This window comes from Camelus bactrianus, chromosome 32 (assembly GCF_048773025.1).
Source record: "Camelus bactrianus isolate YW-2024 breed Bactrian camel chromosome 32, ASM4877302v1, whole genome shotgun sequence".
Taxonomy (NCBI): Eukaryota; Metazoa; Chordata; class Mammalia; order Artiodactyla; family Camelidae; genus Camelus; species Camelus bactrianus.
In genome coordinates, this window is record NC_133570.1 from 19,934,688 (window position 1) to 19,952,525 (window position 17,838).

The following is a 17,838-nucleotide window of genomic DNA, read 5'->3' on the forward strand; positions in this document are numbered from 1 at the left end:
TAGGAACATTTAAGAGGAGCCAGGGCATCAAACAGGGGCTGTCAAATCTGAAAGACCTCACTCTGAGCATGTGGCTTTAAACGTGGGCTGCCATAACCAAATACCACAGACCTGGGGGCTTAAATGACAGGTGTTTTCTCACTGTTCTGGAGCAGAAGTTGACAACAAGGTGTTGGCAGGGTTGGTTTTATCCTGAGGCCTCTCTCCTTGGCTGATAGACGGCCACCTTCTCGCTGTCTCCTCGCACGGTCATTCCTCTGTGTGCATCTGTGTCCTGATCTCCTCTTCTTATAAGGACACCAGTCATATTGGACCGGGGCCCACCCAATGGCCTCATTTTACCTTAATCACCCCTTTTAAGGCTCTATCTCCAAATACAGTCACATTCTGAGGGGCAGGGGGTGGTGACTTCAACATATGAATTCAAGGGACACAATTCAGCCCATAACCGCTTGCAAGAGGAGGGAGGGCATGGTCAAGGGCTGCAGGGAGTGGGGTCACTAGGGGACAATCCGGAGCTGGGTGATGCGCAGGAGGACATGGAGTGGCCCAACAGGTGAGGAGGCCCGACAGCCCATCCGAGCAAAGCGTGAGGGAAGATGCGTCAGCGTTTCTGGTGAGGTCAGCGCCCAGTGACGTCCCTCTCGCCAGCAGGAAGAGCTTGCAACACGGCCCAGCCGGTATAAATAGGCTCCCGACCACAGCGCCCAGGCTGTCCCCTCTCGCTGGGCCACGTCAGCCAGGTCCGCGTGATCCAGAGGGGAAGAGAGGGCCAGCTTGGTTCCTCAGAACTACTGCTTCCTCGCCTTTCCGGCCCACCCTCTGGCTGGGGAGCCTTCCCCCTTTCAACTCAAGGGCAGGATTTGGTGCAGCCCAAGGGGCAGGTCAGCACCAGAGGCTGGAGGCCACTGGACCAGGTGGAGAGACCTGCAGAGTGAGACGGGAGATCAGGTTCTGGTCTCAGTCTGCCTGAGGGCCCAGTGTTCTTGGCCCAGCCAGTCACACCCCCTTTCTGAGCCTCAGTTTCCCCTCTGTAGACCACAGAGCCACGACTTAACAATTAAGAGACCAATAATCCACTTTCAAATGGGCAATTGATGTGAATATACAGTTCTCCAAACCAGACACAAAGGGCCAATAAGTACATGAAAAGATGATCCATCTCATTAGCCAACTAGGAGACAGGGTCGGGGGGTAGAGCTCAGTGGTAAAGCGTGTGCTTAGCATGCACGAGGTCCTGGGTTCAATACCCAGTAGTGCCACTTAAAAACAAAAACAAAAACTAAAACTATGAGATCCCACTTTATACCCACCAGGGTGGCTATAATCAAAGACCGACAATAACAAGTGTTGGAGAGCACGTGGAGAAGTTGGAGGCCTTATACACTGCTGGTGGGAATGTAAAATGGTGCCGCCGCTTTGGAAAAAAGTATGTCTGTTCCTTAAATGGTGAATATAGAAAGGCCACACAACCAGCGATTCCATTCCCAGGTATAGGTCCAAGAGAACTGAAAACATACTCACGCAAAAGCTTGCATGCAAATGTTCACAGCAGCATTTATTCACAACAGCCAAAGCGCAGACGCAGCCCAAATGTCCATCAACAGGTAATGGGTTAAAACATGTGGTCTATCCATACAGTAGATTATTACTCAGCCATAAAAAGGAATGCGGCCCTGATACACGCTGCAACATGGATGAACCCCAAATCATTACGCTGCGTGAAAGAAGCCAATCACAAAAGGCCACGTGGGATTCTGTGTGTATGAAATGTCCAGAATAGGTAAATCCATAGAGACAAAAAGTAGACTTGTGGTTGCCAGGGGGTGGGGGATCTGCGGATGAGTGGGGAGAACTTACAGGTATAGAGCTTGGGGGAGATGAAACTGTTTTTGAATTAGATGGCTGCACAGTCTTGTGAGTACACTAAAAAACATGCTACGCGTGGTAGGGCACATGCTTAGAATGTATGAGGTCCTGGGATCAATCCTCAGTGCCTCCATTAAAATTAATTAATTTTTAAAATTAAATTAAATTAAAAACTACTGAACGTTCCACTTTAATGCATTTGATGGTTTGTGAACTGTATCTCAATTTTTAATAACACAGTGGCAAACACCACCTTCCAGGATGGTCAGCGTAATGCAGTGGATGATGCTGGCCAGCGCCGGCCGCTGCAGCAGACAGCAGTGCACGTCTGCTTATGTCACAGGGTGGCTCTGAGGACAGTTGGGAAACACCATGTTACATAAACCCGGGGTGAGCAAGGAGCTACCAGGGCCCCCATAAGGTCAGCGAGGTCACCCTCGACGGGGGGATCCTGTGACTCAAAACCTACAGCAGCGTCCTTCCCGGGCCTGGTGTGTCCCCAGGGCTGGGACGTCATGCCCCCTTGCACCCAGTGGCTCCTCCAAATTGGGCAACTGATCCCCCTTCCAGGGGCCGGAACACCTATTCAGGGAAGTGCAGAGATGGAAAGAAACTCACGTCTGTGCAGGAACCTCTTACCGTCTGCCCCACACCAGCTGTAGGCCCCAGACCAGGACCCCCAGCAGGGACCCCCCCAGGTCGAGGGGAAGGCCGGTGGGGGCTGATTGGTCTACTCTGACCAGCAGACGGGGATGTGGATGACCCCGCCCCTGGGGCCGCCCTCTCTGAGCCCAGGGTCCCCTCTGTGAGATGCGGGGACAGGCCAGATGACGGGTCCCCTGGCGGCTCTAAGCACTGAGATGTCACGTAAAGAAAAGCAAACCTAAACATTCAATAGCATCAGGAAATCCAGGGGAGCCCTGACTTTTCTCATGATGACAACATTCCAATGCCTATTTTGAAACATCACATTCTTGCCAAAAAAGTTTTGGTGCCCCAGGCACATGCTGTCAGCCCGGTGGGCAGAATTGGGCACATTTCTGCAGCTCTTCTCTGCTCCCGGCCCGCTTCTGAGCTGTTCACAGGGGCTGGATCCCTGCATCCTCAAAACCACCTAATGAGGCAGAAGTCGTTTTCCCCACCCAGTAGATGAAACCAGTGGGGAGACGGGAGGTTAACTCCCGCGGGGGCGGCTGCCCGGGGTGAGGGCGCCACTGGGAGGGCTTAGGGGAGGAGGTCAGCATTTCTGCGGGTCTGGAAAAGACAACTCTGGTCTCACTGGCAGAAATGCAGAAAAGAGATGCTACAGATTCCACGTCCAGAGAACTCATGGGCTGATGTGCAGACAGGCCCTCCTGGGCCCCGTTTAAGAATGGCAGGCATGGCTGGAAGTCGAACAGAGAGGGAGGAGGGCAGGGAGGGATGGAGAAACTGAGCCACCCACAAGACAGCTCTGCAGCCACTGCAACGTCTCTAGAGGGCCTTGCACAGCACAGCCTGGTCCCAACATCTTGCTTAAAACACTCCCCTGGCTTCCTGTTGCCATTTGGTCAAGGCCAAAGTCATTATTACCACAGCCACCAGGCCCTGCCCACCTCCTCAGCCTCACCCAACAGCTCTCTAGCACGCTGCTTTCTCTGACCTTCCTCAGTCCCTCAGAGGAGCCAAGCTCTCACCCCAGGACCTTTGCCCATGCCAGACCCACTTCAGTCCACCTACTGAACTACCATCCAGATATCAAGGTTCAGTCTGAGCCTTACCTCTGCAGGGAAGTCCTCCCTGACTTTCCTCCAGGCTGGTCCCTGCCCCGCTGGCCCTCCCAGAGGACGATGTACCCCTCTTTGTACCATTCTTCAGAGTTGTAAACTTTTACAACTGTGGGGTTGTCTCCCCAGCCAGACAGTAAATTCCAAGAAGGTGTGCACTGTGGTTGTGGCTCCCCATTGCCTGTCTTCAGAGCACAGCAGACCCGGGAACGTAGTAGGTGCTCAACTAATCCCTAGTAAACAGATGGACACATGGTCATATAGACACAGCGATCTGTGGAAGCCCAAGGCTGCAGGACCCTGCACGCCCCCATCCCACATCTAGTGCACCTGCAGCCAGGCCTCTAAAGTGCAGGCCCTGCCCTCTCCTGGGCGCCCCTCCCCAAGGAAATCAAATCACATCACTTACAATAAACCAAGGCATGTGATCTTTTTTTAGGAAGCTTCAATTCTAAAGACGCTGACTTTTTCCTTTATGATGATTTTTCTAAAATGAATCCAAAATCTGTTCTTTCACTCACTGCAGATTTCAACACTTTCCTGGAAAACAAACTGAAAAAGAAAAAGCCAGGGCATTTCTCCTGCTTCCTTTAAAGAATTCACTTCAGAACAAATTCCACATAAGCCACACCTGGTAGCTTCACAGAAAGGGGCCAGATGTCACTGGAGGGGACACTCCTACACTTTGCAAAAAACTTTTCAGTCCCTCATTCAAGCCCTGTTTAATAAGTAACATGTTGTATGTGGGGGCACCAGGCTAGGTGTGAGCAATAAATCAGCAAGAAGGACAGGCTTACAGGTGAGTGAAATTACTATGAATGCCTTTTTAAATCTAGGCTGTAAACGGGGAATAAACACACAGGCCAATTTGCAGGAACACGAATGGACCTGGAGATCGTCATTCTATGTGAAGGAAGTCAGAAGGAGAAAGAAAAATACCATATGATATGTAGAATCTAAAAAAAAAAAAAAAAAAAAAAAAAAGACACACGTGAACTTATTTACAAAACAGAAACAGACTCTCAGACATAGAGAAAAAACTTGTGGTTACCAGAGGGGTAGAGGGGGTGGGAGAGAGAAATTAGGAGTTCAAGATTTGCAGATACTAACTATTATACATAAAACAGATAAACTCTCTATACTGTAGAGCACAGGGAACTACATTTAATATCTTGCAGTAACCTATAATGAAAAAGAATATGAAAAGAAATATATGTATGTGTATGTATGACTGAAACATTGTACTGTACACAAGAAATTGGTGCAACATTATAAACTAACTATATTTCAATAAAAAGGAATGCAAATTTTTTAAATTAATTAAATTTAAAAATATTAAAAAAAAAAAAACACAGGCCAAAATCTAGCACATGGAGGAGCCCGGAAGACCCATTTGTCAGGCTGCCCATTTCTTGCCCCAGGAGACCCCTGTGGCCTGGCCTCATGGGCCCTCAGGGTCTAGCAATGCACCTGCGTCCTCAGAAGACCCAATCAGAATCCTTCCCAGGACTGATGTCTGACCCAGGAGACACGCCTCCCTCACGTGGCTGGGGTTTCTGAGCCAGGATGTCATTGGTATGGAAAGCCACCTTCCCCAACCCCACGGGGCAGGGGTGGGGTCCTGCTGAGCAGGCGAGGACAAGGCCGGTGCAGCTCGGGAGGCCGAGTGATTTCCCTGAGCCCCTGGGCCCTGCTTGAAGCCAGAGCCAAACACACAGGTGGCCCCAGCTACACAGGACCTGATGACAGCCCCTTTCCTGCTGGTTGAGCTGGCTTCCCAGCACTCGCTGCAGGGCATCCTTAGTCCTGCATAAGCATGAGGACGGGGACAGGAGGGCGGAGGACCTGGAGGGAGGAAGTAGGATGGGCCAAAGCCTGCTCTTGGCGTCAGCTGCAGCAAAAGCTCAGAAGCTTTGCTCAACAGAGAAGGCAGCTGGAGGAAGACAGAGGAACAGGCTGGGTCCCTGTGGGGCTGTCTACTAATTGGGACACAGAAGCAGGACTCACTTGAAGGGATGCCACTTGCCAGCCTGGAGGAAACGACCTGGGATGGGCGCTGGGAAGACTTGCTTTCTTCCTCCTCTTGCTCTTGGGGACACACCAAGGAAATGCTGAGCATTTATCTTGATATGAAAAAAGAAACAGCCTATGGCTCCAAGGGGAGAAAAGGCCATCAAATCCTGCTCTGTCCAAGGGCTGACTTGTGGCCATTCAATGGGTGATGGGGTGTGACCAGCTGGGGCCAGGTCACCCTGTCCACAAGATGTAAGGAACAGAAGGGGGACAGGATGGCATTGAACACAACTGCTGGGCATCCCCACAGTCAAGACAGCAGAGCTTAACAGGCAAAAGGTAGGAACAACCCAAATGTCCATACAATGGAATATTATGCAGCCATGAAAAGGAATGAAGTACTGATACATGCTCCCTCCTGGATGCACCTGAAAAACATTATGCTGAGTGAAAGAAGCTAGATGCCAAAAGTCACATGTTAGATCATTCCTCTTATATAAAATGTCCAGAATAGGGAAATCCATAGACAGACTGCAGATTGGGGGTTGCCAGGGGCTGGGGAGGGAGATAAGAAGTGACAACTAATGGGTCTGAGGTTTCCTGTTGGGGTGACAAACATGTTTTGGAACCAAATAGAGATGATGGTTGTACAACACTGTGAGTGGCTAAGTGCCACTGAGTTAGCTATTCACTTGAAAATGGTCAACTTTAGATTAGGCAGAGCAGGGGGCTGGAAAGGAAGGAGGGCGGAGACACACTAGGGTTGTGCTGGGGAAAATATGCTTCTGTGGCCAGAGGAGAGGCAGACCTAGGTGGGGAGACCAGTGGGGAGCCTGGGGCAGCCACACAAGTGAGGACCACTGTGGGCTGACTCAGGGTCCTCGGGTGCCGGGCTGTGGTGGGCACTGGGGTTGGGGGTGCTGGAGTAGATCTGTGTGTCACTGCAGGGAGCCCAGGCTGAGGGGTGTAGAGAACCAGGAGGGAGACCAGAGAGGCCAAGTTTGAGGCGGCCAGGGGCAGAGGGCAGAAGGCAAAAAGGTGGGGCTGGTGGGGGAGGGCAGCAGACTCCACCGCTCCCCTGGTAACTGCAGGGAGCCAGGCCTTCTGGCGTCAGGGAGAGGCAGGGAGGCCTGAGGGGAATGTGGGTCCACGGAAGGAAAATGGACAAGAGGGTACCCACAGGTACATGTGTGAAAATGAAAACAAAAAATGCAGACATGTGTGCCCACACCCGGACACAGAAAAACCGTCCCAGCCACACAGCAAAACAGGCCCACAGAAACACGTACCACAAGTGCTCAGACGTGCACACACCGGCACAGATGCACATGCCAGTCGCACACTAACAGGACACATGTAGAGACAGAGCCAAGCGCATACCTGATGTTTATAAGTAACTGGACAAACGTTCAGATACATACACATTCTAACCAAAACAGAGTTGCCTTTAGAGACGTCCACAAAGGCGAGCACACTGTGAGAGCACACACACCCGCGCAGCCTGCCCACCCACGAGGTACCATGACCACCTCCCCCTCAGGAAGGAAACTCTGGGCACCCCCCAGGAACTCCAGCACCAGGGCCCACCAGGTAAGTGAGACACAAACCACTGCCATAGCCCAACCCGATCACCCAGCCCTGCCCAGCCAGCGTCAGCGAGGAGCTGGGCCTCATGTGCTGCCCAGGCACCCACTGCCACCAGTGGCAAACAGCTGGGATGGAGAGGGATCTTGCAAAACCATCCTGGTCCCTGTCCCTTCCCCCAGGGAACCTCCCCAGGCCCCTGGGGGCACTATTGACCTTCCTTTTGAATTCTGGTTCTGCCATGCCCAGCTGTGTGACCTTGGGTAAGTCACTTCACCTCTCTGTGTTCCGTTGCCCCTGTGTAAAAAGGGGATGAGAGGGTGTGTTGAATACATGAATCAATGGAGCTCACTCATCCCCTTTCCCCATGTAGGGAAGTGGTTCCCCTGGGCTCAGTCAGCCAGCTGCAGACTGCGCTGCCTCTCCTGTCTTCTGGTGGGTCCTATCAGGCCCGGTGGGGCACTTGGGCCAGGGAGAATATGGAGAGGGCAGGGGTTTATTCTCCCCTCCACACAGGACCAAGAAGCCAGCTTCAAAGCAACTTGGCCAGCAGAGGACCACATGGCCCTGCCTGGCAGGGGTGGGGACGAAGGCCTTAAACCCTGAATTTCTGCTCAAATTGTCCTCCAGGAGGGCTCAAGAGACCGCTTCCTCTGTACACACATGGAGATCAGAAAGGGTGGAAATGAGCCTTGGACTCTTCCCACCTGAGGTTTCCTCATCTCTGTCCCCACCCACCCAAGAGCTCCCCACTCGGATTCACATCCTCCCAGCAGACGCCAGATGGACGTCAGGCAGAGGGACTGTGGGCAGGACTCTCCTCAGGCACTGGCTGCATCTTTCTGGGAAAAAGGACTCAGGCTCTGCAGCCTGGAGCCTGGATCCTCGAACTCAGGAGTGGCTGTGCAGAGGCAGACAGGTGGATGGGGCTCCAGGTGTGCCAGCCAGCACCCCAATCTCAGTTATGAATAACCCAATCCAAGGTCGGGGCTGAGCAGATGGACTTCCTTTGCCCTAGAACTCTCTGGGACCTGGGTGGGATGAGGAGGTGGTCCTGCAAGCCCCTCAACCCCTGGCCTGGGACAGCTCCAGACTCATCTGTCTCACAGCACCTGAGCATCACTGTGGGAGGGGTCCAGGGCCATCTCCCCTTCTCAGAGAAGCTGTGTTCCCCAGGCATCTCCCAAACCCTGTGCCCTAACCCCAGGTAGGTACCGGCCTCCTGGCACACCCAGAGCACATCTCCCCATCCGTAATCTACAGAAGGCCGAGCTGCCCCAGAACCCTGATGCCCTGGGAGCTAACCCCCTCCCCCACACACTTGCACACATGTGGCAGAGACACAGGTGGGTGTGCTGGTCTCTGGGCCTGGGTCTGAGTCAGACCAGCCCACCTGTGTGGCCTGTGGCCTACAACCCAGGGCAGTCCACCCTCAAGAACTAACTGATGCCAAGTTAGGACCCAGTTTGACACACTTGGAAAGCCGGGATGACAGAAACCCCAAATCAGGTAGCGACTCACAAGCAGGCAGACAGACCCCCAAGAGTGGACGTGTGGCCAGGAGGTCTCTACCTGCAGGTCAGGCAGCCCCAAGAATTCTGGTTCTAAAGCCCCTATCTCAGTTTAGGACATCCCTCGAGCCAAGGTCCAGGATGGGCCCTCCAGGGAGAGAAGGGGGACTCCCCCGCCCCAAGACAAACTACAAATGCCCCCTTCACAGCCTTCCCAGGGCCCAGGGGCACACAGGACCCTGAAGAAGCTGCCTTCTAGGTCTCAATACACTTGGGGAAACTGAGGCCATGAGGAAAGGGCTGGCCCAGGGTCGCTGACCGCTCACTCACCCAGCTGGCCTGTGCTCCTTGCTCCTTTGATCTGCAGTCCCCAGGTTCCCAGGGGCAGGGCGGGCGCACTGCCAGAGGCCTGGCCCCTCGCTGGCTTTTCTAGGGAGCCACCATGGCCTCTGAGTACGCCGAAGTCACACCCTTCTTCCCTTCCCAAGTGCGGGTGGGTCTGGGCTGAGAGCACCTGATAATCTCCCCAGAGCATCTGTGGGGCCCCGTCAGGCCACAGCGGAATCCCAGCTCACTGAGCGGGGAGGTGGCTTCTCTGCAACAGGAAACTCCAGGCCCAGATGCGCTGAGCCTCTGGCCCCAGCATGCAGCCACCGAGGGCAGAGCCGGCTCCAGGTGGCCTCCAGGGCCCTGTCCTGCCCTCCTGGCCAGAGGAAGCCCTGTATACAGACTCCCAGGTCCCCACTCCAGCTGACACCCTCCACCCCTGCTCCAGGAGAGCTCTGGTGGCAGGAACTGACTGATCTCCTATGAGGGACAGCCAGAACTCAGGCATGGCCCAACAGAAAGCAGGCAGCAGCCTGGAGGAAAGGTGCTCTGGGGCCCCCCTTGAAGGGGTCTCACAATAGGCCAGCCACAGCCAAGGTGGCAGGGAGGCCGGGGGACCCCCCAGGCAGGAGGGGCTGGGAGTCTCTGTCCCTGTTCGGAACCTTCTAGACCACTCAGAAGCGGTAAGGAATGAAGAAAGAGCCCGGATCCCAGAGCCAAGCTGCCCTGGACAGGAATCACGTGACCCTGGCTAAGTCACTCCACCTCCCTGGCTAAGTCACTCCACCACTCCAGCGAGAAGGTCCTTCATCTGGAGAATGGTGATGGTTCACCTATGTTCTGGAGGTGAGCCTGAGGGAGAAGAGGCCAGCCCAGGACTGAGCCAGCTACATGGGGAGAGTCCAGGACCTCAGGCACAGGGGCCCAAGGAGCAGCTGAGCAGCTGTGGCCGAGGCTCCTCCGACAACCCCAAGGACCACAGCCTAGCCTGCTCACTACAAGCTCTTTATTAACAAGTTGATTAAAAACAGTAGAGAGAGAGAGAGAGTGAGAGAGAGAGAAGAGGGAGAGAAAGAGAGAAAGATGTAAAAATACTTTTCTTGGAGGCTCCGGAAAGGGAAGGCACTGTCAGAACTCGCCTGGCCAGGGAAGGCAACCCAGCCAGAGGCAGAACGGAGATCAGGGCCCTGTCCAGGCAGCAGCCCTGCCGGCCTGGCCCAGGGTACTGATGGCAGAAAGCTCCAGCCCCAGGCAGGGAATGTGCAAATGCCGAGGCCCCGCAGGGAGTGATGGGTTAAGGGCTTCCTGGAGGAAGTCCCAAGCACCGTGTTCCCCTGTGTTGGGCAGACACGTGTCCACCTGAGGGCTGGTGCCTGTGCACAGCTTACATACACAGAGCAGAAGGAGGGGTCCCCCGGCAGGAACATCCCAGAGTTTAAGGAAATAGCTTAGAGAAGTCTCTGGAAGCCTGAGGGTGAGAGGAGAGCCTGGAGGCTGTTGTGCCCCTGGGAACTCAGGAGCCCAGGCCCTCCTGCCGGCGTTGGAGGACCTCAATGACACTGTCGATGCCGTCCTCAGGCACCTGTGGGCAGGTAAGCGGAGGGAGGGGTCAGGGCCACCCAACTCCCTGGCTCAGCTGGACCACCTCCTGCCACCCCACCCCACTCTGGGCCTCAGTGCCCCTCCAGGAGCCCCAGCCCGTGGCACTCACCAGAGCGTGGTCGAAGTTGAAGGTACTGATGTAGTAGGCAGAGATGTCAGCTGCAGCCAGGGGTCCTGCGATCTGGGCCACAATCCCACACTCATCTGAAGGTTGAGAAGGGGTCCATATGGATCACCCCAATCCACCCCCAGGCCCTTCCCAAGCCCCCGACACACAAGGTGCGGCCCTCACCAAAGCCCAGGGGCTGTCCGCCAATGCGCACCATCCTCCACAGCTCCCCGGACGAGCTGGTCAGCAGCAGGTCACTGGGGAACCTGGGGAGGCAGGGGGGCGGTGGGCAGGCCACCCAGGGCAGGTCAGCCTAGAGACCTCAGAGTTTGACACTCTACCTCCTCCCTCCCTGGGTCTGGCTTAGGGTCTCTGGCCCACCTGGGGTCAGGGGTCACATACTTTTTCTGCGTCTCAGAGTCCATGACAATAGAGATGTAGCCCTCAATGAGGGAGAAGGCAAAGAAGGTGATGGAGCTGGATCCAGGACCACCAGAGGCTGCCTCCTTTGGGGCACTGGGGAGGGACAGGAGGCTCAGGCACTCTGCCCACTCCATCTCCTGCCAGTCGGCCTCTAGACATCTGGGAAGGGGCTGGTACAGGTGGCCTTGGGCAGGCTCTCCAGTCCCTGGGCCACTTTCCTCCCCTGTCCGAGAGCTCTGACCTCCTGATGGCGTGGGTAGCGGGTGGCTCTGCCCACACCACAGGGAAGGGCTCCAGTTGCAGCCTCAGACCTTGCCTGAACCTCAGTGAAGGGCACAGGTAGCACAAGCTGTCAGGAGCCCCAGAAACAGAACAGGGCAGAGTTGCAGAACCAAGGGATGGGTGGAAGGTGTTGGGACAGAGCTCAGGGCATGATGCTGTGAGGACAGAGACAGGTGAAAACAAGGCCCACCTGTGTGAATAGAAGAGGACATCGATAAGGGTGGTGGCGATGGCTGGCAGCGTCTCAGGGTCCAGAGTGAGGACACAGAAGCGGTTCTGTGGGCTCTGGATGGGATGCACTGTGGGGCTGGGCCCTGCTCAGGAGGGACCAGGCCGTGGCAGGTGAAAGGGCAACTGTGGGCTGGGGCGCCCCCTGGTGGCCAGCCAGAGAAGGGGGGTCTAGGCTGGGTGTATGGTCATGCTCTACAGGAATCTGCCTTGGTTTTCCTGGCCCCATCTCCCCATCTTGTGAAGGGGTCTATGTTAGCTGGTCTCCCCAAGCCCACAGACCCACCTGCACAAGGGAAGGGCCCAAGTGGGAAGAAGAGCCCCGCCCAGGCCTGGGTGTCAGAGTGTGGCCCTCACCATGCTGGGCACGGGGAAAGCCATTGCTGGAATCATCCCTGGCAACAGGCACAGGCTCCCCGCCCACCTCTCGGTAAATATCGAATTCCTGGGCCAGCGTGTGGATCACCACAGACAGGTCCTGCTCCCGCACCTGGGACAAAGGAGGTGGTACAACGCACAGGTCCCCAGGCACCCATGTCCACCTGCCCTGCACCAGCACCTGTGGGAAACTCACCAGGATGAAGTCTGTCTGGTAAGTGGACAGCATCAGCACAGACACGTGGTGCTCGGCTAGTGGTGCGATAACTGAGCGGGCAATCTTGGTGACCCCAGCAGCCTGCACTGCTGCACCGCTGTGGGATGACACATTCAGCACCAGCCACGTAGCCTCAGCCACTTGCAGGAACTCGGATGGGGGCAGCTCTGTGGGGCAGGGGGCACATGCCTGGTCAGGGCCTCCAGGGCTGGCCCCTGCCCTCAGTTTCCCTGTCTGTGACTTGGAGGGCTCTACCAAGGTAAGGTCAGGTCTGAAGCCTGGAGCTGTCTTCCTCCCCCAGGTTCTGCTCCTGAGACCTGCATGTATGCAAGGACTGAGAAGTGCTTCGGGTGTTGGTCTGTCAGGAATTGAAACTTCCCAGTTAAGATAGGATCTCCAAATTCAGACAGACCTGGGCTCAAATCCAGGCTTCACCATTTACTTTCTGTTGACCTGGGGCAAATGATTTTAACGTCTCTGAGCCTCAGTTTCCTCATCTGTAAAATGGGATGACTGAATGTACTTCAAGACAGTATTCTGTGGGTTAACAGAGGCCTTATACCATGCTGCACCACCAGGGGGCGCTAGGAGACCAGGTTGACTGGGGGATGTCCTTCCCCCTTAGGCAACCTAGACTTTTCTGCAGCACAAATAGAGAAACTAAGGCCCAAAGTGCTGCTGTGGGGGATGGACCAAGCCCCAGTTGGCTGGCCTGAGACTCCAGGCCTGTCAGAATGGGTCAAGAAGGCAGCAGTAAGGGCCAGGTGTCTGCTCCAGGGATCAGGGAGGGATCAGGCTGGCGTCCAGTCCAGAGCAGGGGCCACAGCCAGAGTAGTTGCTAATCTCCCAATCACAGCTAGGAGGCCCCCAGGACCCTGCCCTGGGCTGGCTGCCTGCTCCTGCATTCCTTCCCCAACCCTCAAACTCCTGGAGTTCCCAGACCAGTGGTGGACAGGGTGACCCACAGCAGGGAGAGAAGTCCAGGGCGAAATAATGTCGGGAGGGCAGTGAGGGGGAGGAATAGCCACAGGAACCTGAATCTTGCCCCAGAACTGCAACTGAGGCCCTGCTGCTGCCCTGAGGCTGCTGAATGCCTTTCTACACTGCCCCGTTTATAAAGCCCTCATGGGACCCTTGTAGATCAGAACCATAATATACCCATTTAACATAAGAGGAAACAGCTCAGAGAGGGGAAGTGACTTGCTCAAGGGCACACAGCCAGTGAGTAGTGGAAATGGATTGGAACCCAGATCCACCCACCTTCAAGCCTCCAGTTCTTGGAACCTTGCAGCCTAGCAATCGGTGAGAATCCCGCAAAGAGTGGACAGCGGCCTCCTTCCCCTACTCCCCTTCCCCAGCCCAGCCCCCACCTTTGAAGCCCTCCTCGTCCACCATGAGCGTGTAATCCTCAGGAGTCTCCGTTAGGCTGAAGAACTTGCACCTGGTTGGGGGGCAGGGGGCATCTTTAGCCTGCGTGGGGCGGAGGGGGCGGGTAGACACGCACCGGGCGCCTCCCTGCCCCTCAAGCCACAATTTTCGCCCCAGGACAGTGGGGTATGGACCCCATCTCCGGAACTGCGAACTGTTTCCCGCCTCCCCGAACTCCTCAGGAGCCCCCCACCCCTCTATTCCAGGAGAGAGGGGAGGCTCAGCCGCGGCAACAGTCCCGGGGCGTCGGGCCTTGGGCCCTTAGACTAGCCCCTCTGACCCGATGAGAGGCATCTGGAAAAAGCTCCCCGCAGTCGCCAGGAAGGAATGCCCCCATTTGACACCACTGGGAGTTAAGCATTGACCACCCCAGGCTGTTTGCGCCTTAACTGGCCCTGGGAGGGGGCCTCGCCGGGCCGGATAGGCGGCGGTCCCGGGGAGGGTAGGCCCGGGCCGGATGGCGGCCGGGGGTGGGGGTGGGCAGGGAGAGCTCTCCCCGCCTGGTCTCGCTGGTCCCGCGGCGGTCCTAATCTCCCAACCTTGTCCCGGAGCGACAGCGGAGCCCACCCCCATCTGTGCCCTCGAACCCGGGCTCGCACCGGCTTCGGCGGGGCAGGAAGAGCAGCTTGATGAGCGGGTGGGTGTAGAGCCAGAGACCGGGGCGGGCGAGGCTCAGCACCCGCACCCGGTGCTCTAGGATGTGCAGCTCCATAGCGGCCCGCGCGGAGCCGACCCCGCGGCCAACCAGACCCCGGCCGCGCCGGGGGCGGGTCGGTGGGGGCGGTGCTGAAGGTTTAAAGGAGCCGCGGCGCGGCGGAGTCCACGCTGCCAGCTACGCCCGCACTCTGACGGCCACGCCCTGCGGGCTGGGCGGCCTATCCAGGATGGCCACACCTCCTTCTAGCGCCGGAGCCTCACTCCGCTAGGTCCAGCCCGCCAAACTCCGCCCCTGCCAGCTCCGCCCCTTCAGTATTCACCCGCTGACCCCACCCCGTCGAGTCCTCCAAGCCCCGCCCATGTCGCGCCCCTTCTCCGGGCTCCGCCCTTTCCGAGGGATGCCAGCGGCGCTGCGGTCAGGAGCAAGCATAGACTTGGGGTCCTTTCTGCCCTTCGGCCGCATATGGGCCTTATGATTAAGTTCACTGAGGTTAGGAGGGCTGCCTCAGGGGCTCGGCTGTGAGCAGAACACTGCCCCCAAATCCCTGGAACCTGGAGTGGTAGGGGTCCACTGCGCCGCCCAGGCGACCCAGTGGTTCTCTCCCAACTAAGTGTCCTGGCACCTTTCCCCTCCTTCCTCTCATGGCTCAGCATGGGGCAGGGCCACCAGAGCTGGCTGGGGAGGCGGTGACAAAAGCCCCCCAGCAAGGCCGCGCAGGATTAGAATTGATACATACCCCTCCATCTCTGTGAGCCCTGCAAGTGGGCTGACAAGGTGAAATCTAGCCTGGACTTAGTGGCCCCCACCTCTGTTCCTCTCACCAGACTTTCAGAGTAGAAGGCCCCCCACCAGAGTCAGAGATATGGAGGACCATAGCCACCTCCAAATAACATACTGCTTGATAGGGGGCTGAAAGTGGCCAGGCCTACCACTCAAGGCGCCTTAAGACTAAGTGCTTGGGCCAGGAATGTCCAAAGCTCAAACTTTGGGGCATCTGGCCATGCAACTGGGACCCACTGGATAGTCAGATCTCAGCAGAGTCTTAAGCCCACAGCCATTAGCAGAACTTAGGTGTCCTGAGCATGTCTAAACTTGCTTCATGCCTAAAGAGGCCCCCAGCACTGGCAGGCACCCCAGATCTGAGGCTTGTTAGTGCCAGCTTGGGCTCATTTCAACATTAGGGCTGGGCTCTGCTCAGGCCTCTTCAGGTCCACAAAGACCCCAAGGCTGAGCAGGCATCAGCACACCTAGGCTGGCTGCATTGTAGGAGAGAGCATGCTCCCTTGTGGAACCTGAGCATCTTTAGGCCTCAGATCTGTGACCTTGAACCACACAGGTTAAAGCAGGCCTCAGGCCTGATTGCGACCCAGCAGGCCTGAGCAGGCCTCCTGCCTGCTTGGGAGCCTCCGCTGTGGGCGAGTGGATGCGGGACAGCACCTTCCCTCCCCGGACTCTCTGGCTTGTTGTGTCCCAGGGAAACTGCAGCCACCACATCCTGGCTGTTCCTCTGGAGGGCCAGGGGGAGGGGACTGTCCTCGAAGGCTGATCCTCTCAGCTCGTTGATGGCAGGTGCAGATGGGGTAGGAAACCACAGGGGTGAGGGGCAGGAGGTGGGAAGTGGGTGGCTTGCCCTAATAGGTTCATGTGACCTATGACCTCCTAAGGCCTAAGCATCCCCAGCTGTACCCGGACAAGAAGTTCTAGGTAGGCTGAGGCCCTGCAATGCCAAAAAGCTCCCAGGGAGGCTCTATTCCTCCCTACCCCCTCCCCGATGGCCCAGCCCAGCCTGCTGGCCTGCCAGGAACAACCGCTATTGTTTGACTGGAAAAGCTGCTTCCTCAGCAGAAGGGGGGCCTCTCCCAGGGACACCCTGTCCTCACCCCCACCAGTCATCAGGTTGTGACCACAGTGCCTGCCTGGGCCCTCAGTGGCAATCAGGTCACCTCAGTCAGGAGATGTAGCGAGGGGCTCTGGGTACAAATCTGGATCAGCTTCATCTTTGCCACTCAGCTCCTGTTTCCTCATATGTAAAATGGGGATAATAATAAAGTCTATCTGACCAGACACATGACACAACCAGCCCAGTCTGGCACATACTAAAACTCGGTAAATGGCAGGCAGCCTTTTGTCAAAGACCCAGGCTTCGCCCTGCACCCACCTGGCTCTGACGGAGGCCTGGGCTGATCATGTGAGGGCATTCATTGTCCCACACCCTTGGCACCAGTACCCACCAGAATGAGCACTCAGTACCTTACTGGGGTCCAAAGTGGCATCCAGGCCAGGCCTTAGAGGAGGAAGACCCTGAAAGGACCTCCTTAAAGAGCCCCTCCCCTTCAGTGATGGGTGGGAATAAGGCCTGGGGAGCAGGCCCTGCTCTACCCCAGCAGTAGTGACCCTCATCCATGGCAGATGGTGGACAAGAGGCTCTGGTCTGGGCTAGGGGCCAGGATGGGGGTGCTCTGTAGAGTGTGGAGAAGAGAAGCTGAGCACCAGGGGTGACACCACCTTCCCACTCCCCAGCTGCACACCAGCTCTCTACACAAGCCTGTTTAATTTCTGTACAAAACCATGTTTCTATTTTATACAAAGAGCACCCCACCCTTTATCCCTCCCTCTCCCCTCACGTCAGTGCCCTCGTCCTGGGGAGCATCCCCCAGGAGGAGGGGGCTGAGTGAGGCTCACCCATTGGCCCTCACTTCTGCCTGCCCCATCTGGGCCGGCCCAAGCTCCATTCTGGAGAAAATAAATAAGGAGCCTTAGGCAGAATCTGTGCTGGGCCAGCCAGACTCTCTGCCATGCAGGGGCCAGGCAGCTGGGCCCTCAGTGGGTGGGCAGGCCCTGAAGTGTCAGTCTGTGAACCGTGCAGGTGTGTGGAGACCCCAGCCCAGGAGCCTGGGCTGCCAGGGTTACAAGTAGGTGTCCTCACTCTCCTGGGATGTCAGGCTCTCCCGGGAGCGGTGGTGGGCTGAGTCCTGGGGGGCTGAGTCTTGGGGAGCTGAGTCCTGGTGGTCAGGGTCCTTTGGGGGCATATCCTGTGGGGGACGTGCATCTCCCGCAGCGGCCACCGCCTTGGCTTGACTCAGGGTTGGGGGCTCATCCAGCTGCCCACGCGCCTTCGCCTGCTTCTGCTGCTCCTTCTGCGCCTTCTGGATCTGCTTGGGTGGCTTGACCTTGCCTTTGGAGCCAGGGAGAGGGGCATCTGGGGGCAAGCGGATGGATGGTGAAGGTTGCAGCGTGGGCCAGGGGCACGGCTCTGCCTCCAGGATGGCCTTGGCACCGTGCAGCCTGGGCGGAGAGTGGCACTGCAGCTCACCCCGGGTCTCCTGCCAGCGCCGCAGCTGGATGAGGTGCTCGCGCTCAATCTGGCGCTCCGTCACTGGCAACTCTACCACCTGTGGGGACGGTGACAGGCAGGTGGGCACCAGGAAGAATCTTTCCCTTCT

General features: G+C 56.8%; 2 protein-coding genes across 4 annotated transcripts in view; both read right to left on the reverse strand.

Moving 5' to 3' along the window:
- Nucleotides 1–10,059: 10,059 nt before the first annotated feature.
- Nucleotides 10,060–14,590, reverse strand: CASTOR1 (cytosolic arginine sensor for mTORC1 subunit 1). 2 transcript variants are annotated; one of them, XM_010951371.3, is made up of 9 exons: nt 14,337–14,589; nt 13,680–13,750; nt 12,289–12,476; nt 12,072–12,204; nt 11,677–11,800; nt 11,184–11,297; nt 10,965–11,047; nt 10,782–10,876; nt 10,060–10,652 (listed from the first exon to the last, which is right to left on the reverse strand). In XM_010951371.3, the coding sequence occupies exons 1-9, from the start codon at nt 14,447–14,449 to the stop codon at nt 10,584–10,586; spliced, it is 990 nt and encodes a 329-aa protein (XP_010949673.2). In that variant the 5' UTR covers nt 14,450–14,589; the 3' UTR covers nt 10,060–10,583. The 2 variants fall into 2 exon arrangements, with proteins under 2 accessions (XP_010949673.2, XP_074212709.1); XM_074356608.1 differs by lacking the exon at nt 11,184–11,297 and having other exon boundaries at nt 14,337–14,590.
- A 2,354-nt stretch (nt 14,591–16,944) lies between these two features.
- Nucleotides 16,945–17,838, reverse strand: part of TBC1D10A (TBC1 domain family member 10A) — a 30,927-nt gene continuing 30,033 nt past the window's right edge. For both annotated transcript variants that reach the window (XM_074356607.1, XM_045513942.2), the window contains exon 9: nt 16,945–17,787. In XM_074356607.1, coding sequence (XP_074212708.1) covers nt 17,302–17,787 — 486 coding nt within the window. In that variant the 3' untranslated portion in view covers nt 16,945–17,301. The remainder of the gene's footprint in view (nt 17,788–17,838) is intronic.